A 17,646-nucleotide genomic window follows, 5' to 3' on the forward strand; every position below is an offset into this window, starting at 1 on the left:
TCCCTGGAAAAGACCCTGATGCTGGGAAAGATGGAGGGCACAAGGAGAAGGGGACGACAGAGGACGAGATGGTTGGCAGTGTTCTCGAAGCTAGCAGCATGAGTTTGACCAAACTGTGGGAGGCAGTGGAAGACAGGAGTGCCTGGCATGCTCTGGTCCAGGGGGTCACGAAGAGGCGGACACGACTAAACGACTAAACAACAACAACAACATTTTATTATGCATATGTGTATTGTTGTTATATGTTTGAAAGAATTTAATTTTAAAAAGTGAAAAAGAAGAAAGAAATTATACCAGAGCTGCTTCCACTGTACTTTCTAGTAGTGCCTCACTACATCTTGCTAGATGTTGCCTTAAATATTTGGGGCAGGCTAAATTCACCACTGCAAAAACTGAAATTGTATTTTTAACCGTAACGTGGACATCCCCATTAAGTATATAGCCCCTTAATTAGCAGACTCATATAATGCTCAGGACAGGACCAGTAGAATGCTTTTTGTCCCAGGAGAGTAGCCAAAGGACAAAGAAAGATCTACTGAGGCACTGAATCTGCCTGAGAGAGGCTACCAAGAAGAACAGAGGCCTTTTGGCACACCCATTTGCATTTCTTTTTTTAAAAAAATGATATTTATTAGAAGTTTCAAAAATTACAGAAAAAAGCAAAGGAGAGAACAACAAAAAATTAACAAAACATACATAACAGTACATCAAAAAAGAAAAAAACACACATAAAAACCAATACACCAATAACAATTAAAAAAAACACACATCCAATATTCCATATCTCCATCCTTCAGTTACTTGTTTCATCGACCTCCTCACACCTCCCTTTTTGTATTCTAGTTTAGTTATTTGTTTCAGCAAATTCTTTCCATCTTTCTCAATTTTTATTGAGTAATTTGTCTTAACAGTCTAACCTATTAGTTAACTCAGCAAATCCTTTCCATCTTTCACTATATTCATTCAATTTACCTTAATTTATTTTAACCTTATCTTACTATAAAATACCTTAAAGCTTAAAACTTAATATTTATTTGTACATAATTCCTTATATCATTTCTACTAAAGCCAAATATTTTCATTCCAACATTTTTCCTAATCCTCATTAATTTTACACTAATTCCCAAAATAAGTTTTTTAAAAATTTTCTTCCAATCTTCCTCCAGCGTCTCTTCTTCCTGGTCTCGGGTTATGTCAGTCCTTACTGTCCATTCCATCTAGTCCATCAACCTGGTAATCTTATGTCCGAGGCTCTTAAGTCTTTTCCATGTCCCTTCTGCAGATCTTCTTCTTGTTTGTACTTGCACTTTACCTTATCTTTTGTAGATCTCTTTCTTAATTTCTTTCCTTTCTCATTGAGGAGTAGGTCTCGGGGATGTTCCAACTCGAAAATATCTCCGTCTCTCCTCAGCAGATCGGCCCATTCCCCACAGTCCCATTCCCCACAGTCAACAGTGTAGTCCAGAAAATATTTAAAGGCATGTTTCAAAGTCCCTCCAAACTTAAGGGCCCCCACAACTCCAGACCCCCCCCCGGCCCACTCCAGATTCAACCTTCAACAACAACGGCTTATGCTCCTGTAGGGCCTCAGGCTTCTCCATTTGTATTACTTGAGGTTCAACAGCAGCCTCCTCCATTATCTTCTGCGTTTGCACTTGCTCTATCAAAACAGATTCCTGAGTTGGCTCCTGGATGGTTTCTGTATAAGTATTCGCTGTTTGTCCAAAATTTTTGACTACAACAGTCATCAAATCCATCTTCTCATGCATCTGCTCCAACAAAGCGCTTGTCTTGCAAAAAGCAAGCACCAAAACTTCTTCCAAACACATTTTTGTTCAAGGTAACAGTCTGATCCCACGATCCTAATCACCACAGCTGTAAAGTCCCCAGATCGACTCCAGCAGCAATTTAACAAGCTCCCTCTAGAGCACACAATTTCTATTTGCATCCATCTTTTGAAAGCAGATCCAACAAAAGAAAGTTACTTTCATTTTTCGGATTTTTTGTTTCTTTTAAATGCAAAAGGCAACACTGGAGACAATTTGTTTCTCTTCTTTAACTATCTGTCAAAGGATGTTCCTTTCACAGTCAATGAACTTCACCAAAAATCTCTGTCTCTGACACCCCATTCCCAGGTTTGAGACGGTGGAAATTTATCTTTACTCTCTCTCCTGCAGGCTTAAACAGTCAAAAGTCCCCCTCTTTACTCCTGCTTCCCAGAAGGGTTTAGATGGTTAAAACAGGAGGAATTTTAAACCTTTATGTACAAATTTCCAGACTTTAGCTTGCACAATTTTTGCTTCAGGCTATTTACAAAAGCGGAAGGTGGACTTCCTGTTTAGGACCTTCCCGCTTGAGTGCCAAATTAAAATGTTTCTTAGCCCAATTTTCCGTTCTACTCACGGGTACTTGTTTAGAGTCCAATTGTCCACAGGAAAAAGTCAGTGCTCTCCGGCAACGGCTGTGCGGCTTCACTCCGTAAAAATAGCGGTCGATTCAAAACACCGCGCCACTCTCCCCACGTCACTTCAGATCCCCGAAAAGGGGTTTCCTTGCGTGTAGGGGGGGCGCTACTGGTGTCAGCCGAATCCCACGTTCCCAGGCTTCCTCCGCCTGGGATTTTTAAGGGGTCTCTGCCTTCGCCGCCGCGGCAAGACCCGATTTTCACGGAGCAGGTTCCTCTGGATCAGAGGAATTCCGCCATTGCCGATGGCGCTAACCCGGAAGTCCCACCCATTTGCATTTCAGCCTATGATCCCTAAACTATCAAGGAGACAGAAAGATGTGAGAGGTTTCCCTGATAGGCCCTGGAAATGGCTCAAGGTCCCTCCAGGTCCTTCAGACACGGAAGACTCCTGAGACTGGCAGCAGCTAGACAGTATGACTGTGAAAACAAGCAACAACTTTGAAACAAATATCTGAAACAAAATGGGTAATAAATTTATAACATCCTGGTTATTTCACATATACTTCTTTTCTTAAAGAGTTCAAATGAAGGCTCTGCTGAATTTTCAGAGATTTACCCATACAAGCTGTCTAACAAACAGGGCTGGTTTGGTTGCTGTAGCTCCCTTCAATAGTTGATGAACACTATGAGCTTTTGGGTGAAGGGAAAATGTCATATGCATGGAACAATCGTATTGGTCACCCATGAACTTGACATTTAATTCTGCTTTCACAAGACATAAAAGGGGCCTCTGATTAGCCAAATACAAGGGGCTTCTGGCTCAGTTTCAAGACGTGACATGCATACACATACACACTTGGGTGGAAAGCAGCTTGTTTGGCAAAAGGGAATGCGTATATGTATGTGTGGAGGAAGCAAGAGAGAATATTCAGAAAAAGTACAAACCTGCTTATTGACTTGAATCTCAGCTCATTGTTGAAGTCCGTCTTTGTTCAGGTTCACAATACTCATTGCACAATACACTCACTATTTCATTATGTCTTCCTGAAGTTTAGTACCTAGACTGATGTGGCTTGAACATCCAGGAAAACTCTTGAGTTTAGTTAGGGTGTGTGTGTGTTTTTTCAAAAAGAAAAATTCTTCAGGCCTCACTTTAGTACCATAGATGGTGGTGCAGAAAGCACAGATCATTATTTCCCTGTGTTGAGATAGAGGCCTGGTCCTTTGCCCTTTAACACAGGCAGCTGGACTCAGTCCCAGCATCAGAAGCTTCAGATCACTCCAAGCATTGGCTTTCCATCAGTTTCAAAATGGGCCAGGCAGTGGATTCTCACACTTCTTTTCAAATATTTTAACATTCTGTGAAAAGCTTCGTTCTAAAACAGGTCAACTCATAAAATATGACCGAGCTGTAAGACTAAAATTGGAGCAATTTAAATAAGTAGGTCGGGTGGAAACTGGATACCTGGCAATGGCCTATTCCCCTCCCCAGGTGTTGCGTAGGGAAGACGTTAGGGCCAGTGATGCCTGAGCCCATCAGGAAGACGTACTGGATGGCCGTGTGCTCCTGTGCTGCTGCAGCCAGAAATGTTGAATTCCCAAAGCAGCTTGAAAACGGAGATGTATTCTTTTGGCTGGGCTTTAAAGCCTTGCCCAAGGACGGGCCGAGGTCCTAGGAACCTAGCTGTGAAGGGAGCTTCCAAGTCAAAGGAATGCACACGGCAGATAGTTACCTCTTTATTGCCAAGCTGCCACAGTCGTTTCTATGGTTCTGAAGACCCCACACACCCATCTAGTGTCTGGGCAGCTGTTCCCAGGTCCACGCTCACTGCAGCGACTGCAGCAACAGGGAACCACTCTCTCTCCCTCACTTTGGTATGTACCTCCCCCTGACAGGCTGCACACACACAGCGGGAGACTACTCCCCCGTGACAACTTCCTCTGCTCATCCCATTTTGATCCCCTCCTGGTTCTGGGAGACAGTGGTGCAGGAGAGGGTGGGGAAGCCCCAGCCCCCCTTCCCTTGCCTGACCTGCCGCTTCCTCCTCTTCTTCCGACCCATCCTGTGCTCCACCCTCCATCTCCGAAGCTTCCCCTGCCTTGACTCTTGTCTCCTGCCTGGAAGTCGTGCTGCCTCTCCCAAGTCAGATTCCAAGCCCCCTTTTCCTGGCGCACTCATCAGCCTCCAGCCTGTCCTTGACATTAGTGAGGTGAAGGAAAAGAGAGCCTAAAGGCAAGGATTTGGCAGGGAAGGTCTCTGTAATCCTCACCATTTACATGCTTAGTAACAGCTTCAATGCAATAATCCCATCCCCTGTTAACAGCCATGTCCCTCAAGGAGCCTTCATTCAAATTAACATGCCAGCACAATCCTCTTTGTACATTTAACTCTACTAAGCTCTCCTTAATATTGTTGGGCACTGTGATGAAACCCACCAGTTGTTCCAAGGGGGCTCCAAGCTCTGCAGAAATGTTATCTAGCTCACTTTTTTAAAAAGTGACAAAACACCAGCTGGAGAAGGAAACTGAATGGAACAAGCTCCCCACAGCGTGTGAAGGGAAGCAAAGTGCTTTTCTATCAACTAGAAAACAAGAGGGTTTGAAATTCATGCCAATTATGTATGGAGCAAGCACAGAGATTGTTTGCATAATACAATTGCCACAGAACAAATTGTTATTGTGAGAAACACTGTATGAAGTATGAAGCTTTTGACAGCACCTCATTCAGCCCCACAATGCTCTGTGTGGGTCTTGCCCCATCCTGGTGCCCTCCATATGTTTTGGGATTGCATCCCCCTGCTTCCTTGACCAGGGGCCACAGTAGCTGGGGCCGGCAGGAATTGCAGTCTAGAAATATCCAGAAGGCACAAAGTTGGGGGAGACTGCTCTGTGACACTAATTTTCAAGTGGTTTACCTCAGGGAACAACTTATTTCTGAAAAAATGTACAGTTCATGTTTCAAGAGCTGAATATTTTCAAAGCAAATAAACACTTCTGAAGGGATTCCAGGGTGTATTTTAGTGCAGTCAGTTTACACAGCCTACTGAGCTTATTGAAAGTGCACCCTAGAAAACACCCCAAATGATCCTCAGAAGATTTGAGCAGTTAAATGGTATGCAACCTGCTTTTCAGGGAATCTCATCCATCACTGAAAACCCCCTCATAAGCTTCCAAAACCCTGTTTGAAAACCAGCGAAGAAGGGAGGTTTGTTTTCGATACATTCACCCATCATATCAATGCATGACCAGCGATTCAGTGGACATAACCAAAGCACAACAAAAACTCCAGGCAGCCATTCCATCTGAGATTCACAGTGTATTTAGTGGCAATAATACTGAGTGGTAGGAGGGTAAGACAGAAAGGTCAACAAGGACTCCAAAAGTTACATAGAAGAGTTCCAGGGCACAATCTCAAAATAACAAAATATAATTGAACAGAGATTGTATTATGAATTAAGCTGCGCAGTGGCTTAATGAATAGGGCTGGGGTACGTATGTCTAAAATCAGGGTGTAAAGGAGGGAACAGAGGAGATGCACACACCCCTCTGAAAGTCTGGAGGGAGGGAATGGTCCTTTCGCAAATGGATTACAGCTACTTCCTACCTCATAGCTGCACACATTTGAAAATGAATTAAATTCAATACTCCAACCAACATCGGTTTCACCCATACCTATATTATATGTGTCAATATTATACCCTGGAGACAGGAAAATACAGCAATTTACTGCTTAGCATTCCTATAGCACTTGGGAGTGTTCAAGTTGCTTCCCATTCATGATCTCAGTGTATACGTACAATGACCCGGTAAGTATGACTATGATTATTTATTTATTGCATGTGTGGACCCTGAGAATGGCCAGCCTATAGCCTCCTAGTGGGTTCACTGGAGAGTTGAAATAGAGAGAAGGACCCAGAAGCCCATTACCTGGACAAAACGCATCCTAGCACTCCTTCATCAACCACTTCAAATCTTCTCATCACCAGAATTCACCCTAACTGCAATCTACACTAATGGAAGAAGGTGCTTGGGCTGAATGCAACACATGAGAGCCTTCTAGAACAAACAAGCACACTGTGGGTAGTTCAAGGAATTAAAGCTACATTTCAAAGTGGGTTCAAAGCATAGAAGAGTTACAGGCAGATAATGCTAATAAAAGAAGAGGCACCATCGTGCGCCAGGGAGCACAGCATATGGCACAGAAGGAAGAAAAAGGGAAGGTCTCTTTCCTCCTCTCCCCCGCTAAAAAGATGCTGCGAAGATTAGAGTCTCAGGAGGTCTCCAAGTCATTCAACATTCTTGTATTTTGTAAACAGGTTGTACAAAACTCTTAGGGTAGATTTCAGGTCCAAGTTGACAACATCTGAGGGATTTAAAAAAGAGAGAGAGGTTTTTAGGTTAAGAGCTTGACTTAAAAAAAATGAAAAATGGTCTTCTGCTAAACAAGCTTTTTAATACCAAAATGCCCCCATGCAAGTCCCTTTATACAAAATTATGAGAAACCTCAACAACAATAAAAACTCCCATTAAAACAACTCTCTTAGGAATGAATTTTATTTGAACACTGAACTGAAATTTCAGAAGACCGTCTTTTCCAGAGACTCACTGGGAAGTTTAAACACATAAGCACATGTAAGAAAATAATCAATTTTTAGAAAGTTACAGAATATATTTCTCTTCTAATAAAGCTGCTAAACTGTTGGACCAACAGCCTGACAGTTGAAGGCAGCTTCATATTTTAAACCAGCCCCTACACAAGCCTTCTCCAAACAGAAAAGTATTTACAATACTTCTGGAAACTATTTGGGAGGAAATTTCCAAATTTGTAGGGGGTGGATTATTTGGGCAATCTTGGAGGCCGATGGGCCTCTGTAGGCAAACAGGAGAAAGTGCTGGTCCATGCTTTCCCTCCTAAATGAGGGAATTTTATAAACAAGTCCCTTTCTGGGCCATAGCACAGGAACCCTTCCCAACCACGGCTCATTCACTTTGCCTTCATTATACTGATTTCCCAATTCCTTTGCATGAGGGACAGAAAGTTGTCTCAGACACCACACGAAACTTCCGCATTGCCCACAAATCATAACTCAGCAGAAGGTTAAATACAGTGTCCATAAAGCACATTCAATGTTACGGCATCAAATGATATTTGATGCAAGATTAACAGTGCAATCCTGGACATATTTATTCAGAAGTACAGTGGTACCTTGGTTCTCAAACGCCTTGGTTCCCAAACGCCAAAAACCCAGAAGTAAGTGTCCGGTTTTCGAACGTTTTTCAGAAGCCAAATGTCTGATGCGGCTGTCGGCTATTGTTTTGTTTTATAGTACAGTACATTGTTTACTGCTTTCATTTTATGGATCAATGGTCTCATTAGAGAGTAAAATTCATGTTAAATTGCTGTTTCAGGGGTTGTTTTTAAAAGTCTGGAATGGATTAATCCGTTTTGCATTGCCTTCTATGGGAAAGCGCGCTTTGGTTTTGGAACAGACTTCTGGAACGGATTAAGTTTGAGAACCAAGGTACCACTGTAAATTCCACTGAGTTCAGGTGCCATCAGTCCCTTCAATATTCCCTAGCAGGGGACTCAGCTCCCCCAATATTGAGGGGGCGGAGGAGGCCAAACTGCTGAGCCGAGCATCCAAGGCAGGCAAGAGAAGAGGAGACATGGCCATTGAAGCTGCACAGTGCTGGGCAAGGCCTCCTCCTGACGCAGCAGTTGGCCCCTGCAAGATTTGGTCCAAGGGGGCGCCTCTGAGTTCCATGGGGCTCACTCAGTGGTGGCTGGTGCCTATTTTGCCTGGTGGGTGGAAGGCAAGGAGGCCAACAATAGATAAAGCCAAGGAGAGGCGGAGCCCACTAACTCCAGCTTTCTCGCCTTCCTCGTCCCTGCTGAGTTCTACAAGAACAACAGCGAGACTAAGGAGCAGGAAGACAATCAACTGCGCCATCCTCTAAGCTGGTTGTCAGCATGAATACAGGGAGATGAAGGATGAGATGGGGGGGACAGAGCCTCATTTGCCCTGATAGACCAGCCTCTGCTAGTGACACTGCCTGGAAAACATGGCCATGGAAATTCAGCCTTAGACCACACTTTATGGCTGTTAACCATCTTGAGAATGAAGCCTAGGAGAAGGCTACAGAAAAACAGTCCACGTGGACATGGCTAGAGATGCTGTTACACTTGGGAGAACCAACAATTTAAATCCCTTCCATGCTTGCGAATATGCATGCCCAGTTGAGCATGTGCTTGTTTCAGTGGAACTGCGCACGATACCTTCTGGTCGAGCTTTGGGCTTCTTCAGCCCTCCATCCTGCATCAGTTCAAAAGCAAAGGAAACATTGTGAACCTGCAAAACAACAACAAAAAACCTCTTAAATTTTCAGTGGGATGAAAAGACCCCCTCCCTCCATTTCCCCCCTCATATTGCTTAGCTTATCCCTGGATGCAGGCACCCCAGGATTCTTAAGTCAGCCTACGTTCTTAATGTATCATCTTCTTTCGAGAAAAATCACATTGCTTAAACACTTTAGGACTTGTTCAGGTGACCACACAGATCAATGCAATGTGCCAGCTGGAAGCTCATTCGTTTCAACCACAGCCATTTTTGGGCCTGGAATTGAATTCCAAGCATAGAAATGTCATGAAGCAAAAACCCTGCACATATGAACACTTGCACATCAGAGAGGAACACTCTCCCTGAAACGCTAGCTTTCCCAAAACAGAGACTTTTTATATCTGTGCGGAAGTATTCAACACGTCCCTCCTCATTCCCGCAACAATTGGAAGCGCTAAAATCCAGGAAATGTCACACGAAGGGTTGTGGGTTCAAGGCCCACACTGGGCAAACAAATCCCTCATGGTCCCTTCCAACTCTGCAATTCTTTGATTCTGTGACTGGTACATCTAGTTCAGCTGTCAGAAGTGATGGGAGCCACAATAACTGTTATTGGCCATTAACTGGCCTGTGCAAGGGGTTCATATATGAACCAAGCTGTAAATGACACGTCAGCTTCATTCTGATGAAAACAGGCTTCATTCATGATATATGGATCAAAGTGCAGCAAATGGGATATGAAGAATATTCTCTTTGATTAAAGGCTGGAGTAAGTTGTCTATAAGGCAAGCTTTGGAGGAACATTTTGTTTTGTGCTAATGCACCGCAGTGGGTGGGGTATCTCTTTCTGCAGTTAGATTAAAAGAGCTCACTTCCCTGCTGCCATCTACCTTGAAATGACCAATTCTTGCAATGTTACACCACACACAGGAGGAAGGGATTTAATTAAAACTACTCACAGCTCAGTGAGCTGGGCAGTAAAAACAAGGAAACACTTCCCCACCTTTGAAGTTAATTGGGTTTTTTAAAAAAGAGTTTATTCCTCCTAATTCTTGCTTACCCCTGACTTTAATAGTCAAAAGCACAATCCTATGGGTGTTCTGTTTTTAGGGATTTTATGGTTGGACATGTTACTTGACTGAGAGGCGCCTGGAACACTGTGGGCAAATCAATGTACAAGTCCTCTAAATAAGCCATCACAAAATAGTACAAAGTGAGGTTCTATCCTTCCTCAGATACAGATACAACTTCCCATCAGGGGCTCCAAGTATTCCTACGCAAGTCAACCTATGAATTAATACTCATTCATACATGTTATAGTGGAATTTCAATATTTTTATAAGGCTAGGTTGGTTCAGCACACAGAATTCAGTGAGCTACAGACTTCACTATTCTTATTATACCCTATTATTAGGGTTGAGGTAATCCTATACCCTTTTAAAATGTGGTTTTTTGGGGGGGGAGGGTGTTATTGAGTTGTTGTTGTTTTTATTTTGATTATGTATTTTGTGGTTTTATATTTTTATTTTACTCTGTTACCTGCCCTGAGACCTGCAGGTATGGGGCAGTATATAAATTTAATAATAATAATAATAAAAAAATACCACCCTATACCTGTACGTCTTAGGGTCAATCACAGATGAAAATCAAAATAAAAAAAACAACCCAATAATACCTCCCTCAACATATTTTAAAAGGGCATACTATGACACACTTCTCTGCTAACAGTAACAGAATTGCAAAGCTTTCCCCGACACTGAAATGAATAGAATTCAGACAAGTGCTTTTAGATGGCCAATAAGAGCTTACCTTTGAACAGTGACTCAGTGAATCGGCCATTTTATAGTGTACACTATGTGGTATTTCTGTCACTGGACACTTTCAAATTCTGCTTTTTAGATTGCAATGTATAGATTTACTTTTACTATGCAAGTTGTTGGTGAGAATTGCTGTTCTTAGGAATTCTTAGGAACGGTTTTATAATTCCTCAAAAGAAAAATAAACGGAGCACAACAACTGTGTGCATGCAAAGGAGGTTGCTCCTCTTCTTCAGTTAGGAGCTATGTCCTTGTGGAAGCAGCTGGGCAGGGGGCAGGATGGAGCAACAGGCACCGTCTATGAGATTTTTCGGCCACATCCAAGGAGAAACACGTGCAACCCTTCGAGGAGCAGCCAAGATCCGCCCCCCCCACCAGCCATTTGTGTGAGAGAGCGGATTCTGTCCCCTTCACCTGCCCTTTGTCCCTCCCAAAGGATCAGCAGGATCATGGCCTTTTCAAGTGCCCTGTGCACACAGATCCAGCTGCTCTCTTAGACCACCGTCTGTGAGATAAGGGTGACTCCACAGACTTTACTTTCTCTTCAAATTATATTTGCAGGCCATTTTATCTTTAGATTTCTCTCACACACCCCTACAGCTAATACATTGTTGTAAAGCTGCGGGCTGCACATTTGCTGCTGGATTAATTGGTTTTCCAGGTAAGATTCATGACTAAGCTTCTCAGAACCTTTTCACAGAATTATAAAATGTTAACCGTGCAGCTTATCTGCCGCTATTATGAAAACGTGCTGTTTTCACTCTGGCTTTAGTGGCAAATAGAAAGACGGAAGGCTCGTTTGAATGCGGCAAACCAGAGTTGCCTGGCTGGGATTTCTACTCACCTTCTGATCAAAACTTTCAGGCGTTAAATAGAAATTGTGGAGTGGAACAAAATAGTCCTCCAGGAGACCCATCAGTAAAACCAGGTAGACGCCATCTGCAAACTGAAGAGAAACACGAGTGACACCCCTGCTGGGACCCCAGGAGGAGACAAACAAGAGGTGCCGCAAACTACACGCTGAATCGATAATCAATTTCTCCTGGGCACTTCAGCTCTGGTCGGAATTGCTGGCATCAATTGGTGTTTGCAGGGATTTAATGATTTATTATTACCCCACTCAGGATTGAGGTGAAGAAAAATGCTAGTGATACAAGAAGGAGTGTTCCCAAGTGTGCTGAGTTTGGGGGTGGGGACCAATCTATCAAACAACAACAACAACAACAATATTTTATTTGTACCCTGCCCTCCCCGGCCGGAGCCAGGCTCAGGGCGGCTAACATCATGAAACTAAGACAGTATACAAAGAACATAAAATCAGGCAACCAGTTAGTTAAAATACGTCTTAAAATTAGTTCAGAGAAAATTAAAATCTGGACAGATGGCAATCCATGGGTAAAATTGAGAGTGGTTAATATTCTCCAACGCCAACTGTTACAACTGGTCTTATAAAGGACCTGTGAGGGGGCAGGATAGAAACTGGGGAAAACTCTCCAGGGGAGAAAGACAAGGGGATGTAATATTTACCTATGGCAGCAATGTAGCTTAAACTGGTCCTGTATTTAGGCTCAGATATTTGAGTGAGAAAGCAGCTTAGAGAGAGAGGTTTTTATCAGCAAAAACAGTCTTGGAGGAAAAGTTTACGTGTTTTAAACCCAGTCATCTAATAACATTTACAGCCTCCTGCAGACACTTTGATTTATTTCTTGATTTTAAAAAGGAAGATGTTTTAAAATATCTGAAGGTGTGGTTTGACTGTCGACACTGGTGCTGAGTAATGCCTCTTACCTGGGTTTCTAATTCTGTCACTTCCAGATTAAGTTTATTTAAGTGCTTGTTCACAAACGTGATCAGGGACTGAAAAGGAAAAAAAACACGGCAGGTAAGGAAATTAATAAGCAACCGATATGCAGATTAAGGCTGCAACCCTAAACCCATCTACTGGCATGCCTAGGACTGCACCGCTATTCATTTTACACTTCTAAGAAGGAATGTAAACACATTCACAATACAAAACCACCCATTTGTAAACCTTATGCTTATGCAGAAGGAAACTTTGGCAGGTTTATTATATTTGGAATTCAATGGAACGGAGACTGATTCACATTAAGTGTCTTTTGGCCATGCAAGCAGCCACTGGTGGCATTCTCCAGCGTGGGGAAATGCCGTGCTCTGGAAGCGTCTGATGAAAGACACCCTGGACCTTCCGAAGAGGCTTGCTTTTAAACATTTTTAAGCACAAGAAAGCTCCTCAGTCAACAGACTCATCCACAAGCAACAGGGAGGGAGGAAGAACGTAAATCCTCAGGACTCTACAAACTGCCTAAGGCAAAACTTTATTACACGCCTCTGCAGCTCGGTTCTTGAGTGCTTTGCCTGACTCTCCTTTGATTAATGTCTCTTGCTTGTGAGGATGGAGGGGCAAGTGAGTGAGTGGGCGTAGAAACTCACCTACTGCACAAAATGTAAAAGTTGCATTCGCTGCTCCACCCACCTCTTCCTTTGGACTCTGCCACCCTTGGCAAGTGGCTGCCAGAAGGCTGCCCAGAAGACCAGAAGGGGAGGTGGCCCTCAGACCAAAATAGGTTTCCCTGTTGTGGTGTGACTCTTCAGGGGTCAAAGGGCAGAAAGGAAGGAGCAGTGGAGTTCAGCAAAGGAAGGGCTATCAGCTGAGCGAGAGGCACTTCAGTTTTTGCTTCATCCAGGCTGCTGGTCATTTTTAAGTTTTTCATCCCAGGAAAAACACCCATTCTCAGAAACATGACAGAGATCTTTGTCAGAAACAGTAAATAGAGGGCAAATACAGGCTGGAATTTTTGTGCCAGCAACTTAATGTGGCGGCTGCAAAAAAGTTGTAATCGTGAGGAGTAGGCATATTGCAATAATCACCCAGCACCTAAAAAGCCTTTGCTCCTGGTTCATGTCCTTAGACGAACCCTGGTGAAAGCAAGACCCTTGCTATCTGAAGAGAGTGGAAAAAATGCCCACTGGCCCATTAAATACAAATGGCATGTTACCTTTTTTACGACACTTAGTTTATCCGGAGCGTGGTCAAAGAGTGTGTCAAAAGCATCTCGCTCTGGTTTGAGAAAGGGAACAAGGTTTTAACAAATCAATAAACGCTTTAGTGAAAATTCACAGAAGCAAGATATGCATTATTCTGTACTTATCTAAGTAATGGACTCACTGAGCAAGGGGAAAGCCAGTGTTATGCAGTGGTTAGCGGAGCAGACTAGGATTCACCAATTCACCAGTCAATCATGAAACTCACAGCCTAGCTTACTTCACCAAGTTGTTGTGAGGATGAAATGAGAAGGGGGGAACCAAGTATACCACCTTGAGCTTCATGGAGGAAAATTGGGATATAAATGAAATGAATGAATGAATGAAAATAAGCACAGAGTGCAAGCGTAGATAGCCTTCTGAGAAGTTAATCCCAGTTGTTGAGGAGTTGCACTGGATTTTTCAGTCCATTACTGCAAATGACGGTGTTCCATGGGAAACAGGAAGTGCAGATCAAGCTACACTGGGACTGAGAACAAAGAGGGCAAAAGAAGGAAGAGAACCGACTGCAACAAGGAACAGGAGGCCAGCAAGATATATAAGATCATAACAGCTGTGGGATTGCCCCAAGCTCATGGGCAAGGCAGGAATGAGGGGTCCCTTCAGACCACAGGAGCCAGGACTTGCTGGAAGCACAGAGAAGCTATGAGCTATCAACAGCAACAGAAAATAAGTTGAACACTGTAGTTTGGCTATACATCAAAAATGTCCAGTGCAGTCCTAGTTGGCAAAATGGGATGCAAGAAGACAGGCTGCTCTAAGCCCAAAAGGAGAATGAGAGAATTGTTTTAATGTGCCACCTTGGACAAAAACAGGTTTAAGGGCAACTCCTAAATTGTGGGAGACAAACTAAACAAGAGACAGCATTACTAGTTTGAAATGCAACTTTATTTTACTGCTTTTTGAAACTTGCACATGGATCATTATTATGGGTTAAAATCTTGTACTTACCAAATCTACCCATCATCATCCTGCAAATCAGAGTTTTAGAAAATGCTCAGTTAGTGCATTAATAATGGGCTCCTAAGAGCCCACAACTGAATAAGAAAACCCAGGTATCTCCCCCCCCCCAACACACCCCAGACCAAGATCAATCTTGCTACACAATCTTTTATGAAAGGCAAAATTATTACCCCATAATACCAGAGAACAATTTGCTTATATACCGCTATCATTATACTAAAATCTGAGCTCCAAGGAGGGTGACATGGGAATTCCAAGGCCTTGGGCACCTCCGGGGGGTGGGGTGGTCAGTGCTGGCCCAAGATGTATCGCTGCCTGAATCAAAGCACCCAAAGCTGGATTGCATCCTTCAGGCATCAAGTTCTGCCTTCTCTGAAATTCTAATGCCTGAAGAATTCTCCTTCATTTCACTGTCTTCCTGGCATTACTCAATGAATAACTATATAAGTATATAATTATGGACAAGTGCCCCCATTCCTGAGACAGGTTGCCCACCACGACGACACAACATAGATCCGCAGGAGGGCCACTAGATGTATCATAGCTTTTATTTTCCGTTCATACAAGGCAACAGTGAGGCCCAACAGGCCTGTCTGATGCCCCACCTGAACCAAGGGAACACCCTAGAATATGTCTGCAGAAACATCTGCAGCACACAGGAGTTCCTTCAAGGCAGAGAAGCATGAAAACCACTGGTGTACATACTACAATGGTCTACAAAGGTCCAGATACTGTTTAGGGGGCACAACGGAAGGGGCTGTCCCAGATGATCCCAGGCGAGAACTTTCTGAGCACTCCCCATGAGCTCAGGGTAGGACAGGGGTCAGCAAACTTACCATGCCTCAGGCCGTTGTCTCCAGCGCAGATCGCGCGGCGGGCCGGGGGGGCCGGAGTGTGTGCCCATACACGTGCGCACACGCTATTTCCGGCACACTTCCGGGGCAGAGGAGCACCGGAAATAGCTTGTGCGCATTTGCACAGGCCTCCTCCAACTCGGATGTGCACCGGAAATAACGCTTGCGCATGAGAAAATAATGCTTGCACATGTGTACAAGCTATTTCTGGTGCTCCTCTGACCCGGAAGTACGCAGCCACGCAGCGCAGCGCCAGTAAGAGCGGGCGGCGGCAGCAGGCGGCGGGGGTCTCCGCGGGCCGGATAAACAAGTCCCTCAGGCCTTATCCGGCACACAGGCCTTAGTTTGGGGACCCCTGGCGTAGGAGAAGGGCTTACTCTGTGGTGGTGGTGAGCTCTTCTGTGACCTGGGCTGTCTGGAGAAGACCTTCCCGCTTCTGGAAGACAGAAAGGAGAATGTTTGTGGCACAACACTAAATTCTGCTTGAACTGTGACTGAAAAGGCTGCTTGCCACCATCACAAAAGTAGGTGTCAATCATGTAAAAGCAATAACAGCATCTCAGTGCCCATTATTTTTCATTTAAAGTACAAATGAAAGCTATGGATGGTCGTTGCCCATCTCTGAAAAGGCCCTCTTCTCTCACAAACAGAAGAGGCGCACCACATCTTCAGACCTGCATTATCTTAAAAATCAAAACACCCTTTTTTCTTCAAAGTGACTGATTAAATCTACATACAGCTGAAACAAACAGGTAGTTGGTTAAAACAAACAGGAGTTCCTTAAGAAGATGATAGCCTTGATTATTAGCTGATGGTTCCAAAGAAGAAAGAAAAAGATAAAAATAGTGTTCCAATTTAAGGTAAAGTCCTTTGTAAACTCTTCTTCTCTGTCAGAATCTGTATTGGCCCATGGCGAATTACCATACAAATGCATCAAAGAAGCATTCTAAAATATGTGTTCTTTTGCTCCTCTTGAGCAAGAGAAAGCATTCGTGCAGGCTCTGAAATCCCTGCTTAACCTAAAAGTTGTGCCACCTAGTGGTGCCTTTCTAAAATACTGCACTTTTAAAAGCAACAAAGGAGATTGACGCCCTGTTTGCACCATGTTGCTATGTGGATTGTTTCTCCTGTCAGAAGTCTTTTATTTTTCCCTCCTCCAACAAATGGAGATAATCAAGCAAGGAGGCATCTTTGAAAATGCAAAGGCCAAAGTCAGGCCCACTCTCCTTTGCCTTCAGCAAAACAATTTCATCCCCCTCCCATGTGACCACAGCTTTAAATGAAAGACAGACCTCTGAAGCCAGGGAGATGTATTAATCTCTCACATTCTGTGGAGAGTTTATAGATGCGAGGAAATTGCCCTGCACCTTTGGGGACTTTGCAAAGTTACACATCAAACTATCTACTGGTGCTGTTTATGGCAAATTGTTTTCTTCTCCCACAGTCCCTAAGAAGTAACATCAAGTCACAGAAAACAACCACCATCAGCAAATGGTTTATTTAGCATATTGCAGCTACAGCTGTTATCAATACAGAAGTTAAAAAAAAAAAATCCAAACATAGCACAGACCTTCATCAATTATGAAATGTACGCAGCTCTTAACAGCCACAGGCAAGAAAAACAGGGGTGCTTCCATGCACGGAAGATAGGGGCACCCAACCCTTGCTTTTCTGCTTTTCCCTTCCTTGATTTCTGCAGAATCAGAAGAACCACTTTGCTCCCAGATTTCTGGAATCCAAAAAGCACTCTGTATCTAAGGGATCAGCTCCCTTCCCCAGCTGGGAGTCGGGTGTGTGTACCATATTTCCACTGGGAAAACACATTTCCCAAGTCAATCTCGGGAAAGAAGGATCTCTAAAAAAGTGCAACCAACTTTCAGAAAAGAGGGTAATATCTGTAGGAAATACATACATAAGGTTTCAACAGGCCCTTACCCTTACGACAACCACTTGCACAGAAACATGTTCAGGAAGTCGGATGGGAGCCCGGAAGTGCATCGCCAGAGCTACCAGCAGGTGGAGAATGGACACCAGGTTCTTGCCATGGATTGCTTGGAGGGAAACACAGGTATATAGAGACACACAAATTTTAAAAGGCAATTAAGGGAAAACATTTTCTGGGTAAGTTTTGGATCGGTGATCTGGGGTTGACCCTCTGCCTCCAGGGGCCCCCAAGAACCCTGCCTCCCCACTGTCTTCTGCAG

The 17,646-nt window shown here is 43.7% G+C and overlaps 1 protein-coding gene across 3 annotated transcripts in view; it reads right to left on the reverse strand.

Moving 5' to 3' along the window:
* Positions 1-5,710: 5,710 nt before the first annotated feature.
* Positions 5,711-17,646, reverse strand: part of PARVB (parvin beta) — a 40,273-nt gene continuing 28,337 nt past the window's right edge. For all 3 annotated transcript variants that reach the window (XM_079978378.1, XM_079978377.1, XM_079978379.1), the window contains exons 6-13: positions 17,378-17,493; positions 15,820-15,878; positions 14,577-14,596; positions 13,580-13,641; positions 12,351-12,419; positions 11,407-11,508; positions 8,685-8,757; positions 5,711-6,770 (exon numbers count right to left, since the gene is read on the reverse strand). In XM_079978378.1, coding sequence (XP_079834504.1) covers positions 6,694-6,770; positions 8,685-8,757; positions 11,407-11,508; positions 12,351-12,419; positions 13,580-13,641; positions 14,577-14,596; positions 15,820-15,878; positions 17,378-17,493 — 578 coding nt within the window. In that variant the 3' untranslated portion in view covers positions 5,711-6,693. The remainder of the gene's footprint in view (positions 6,771-8,684; positions 8,758-11,406; positions 11,509-12,350; positions 12,420-13,579; positions 13,642-14,576; positions 14,597-15,819; positions 15,879-17,377; positions 17,494-17,646) is intronic.

The sequence above is a fragment of the Podarcis cretensis genome (genome assembly GCF_951804945.1).
Source record: "Podarcis cretensis genome assembly, chromosome: 5".
Classification (NCBI taxonomy): domain Eukaryota; kingdom Metazoa; phylum Chordata; class Lepidosauria; order Squamata; family Lacertidae; genus Podarcis; species Podarcis cretensis.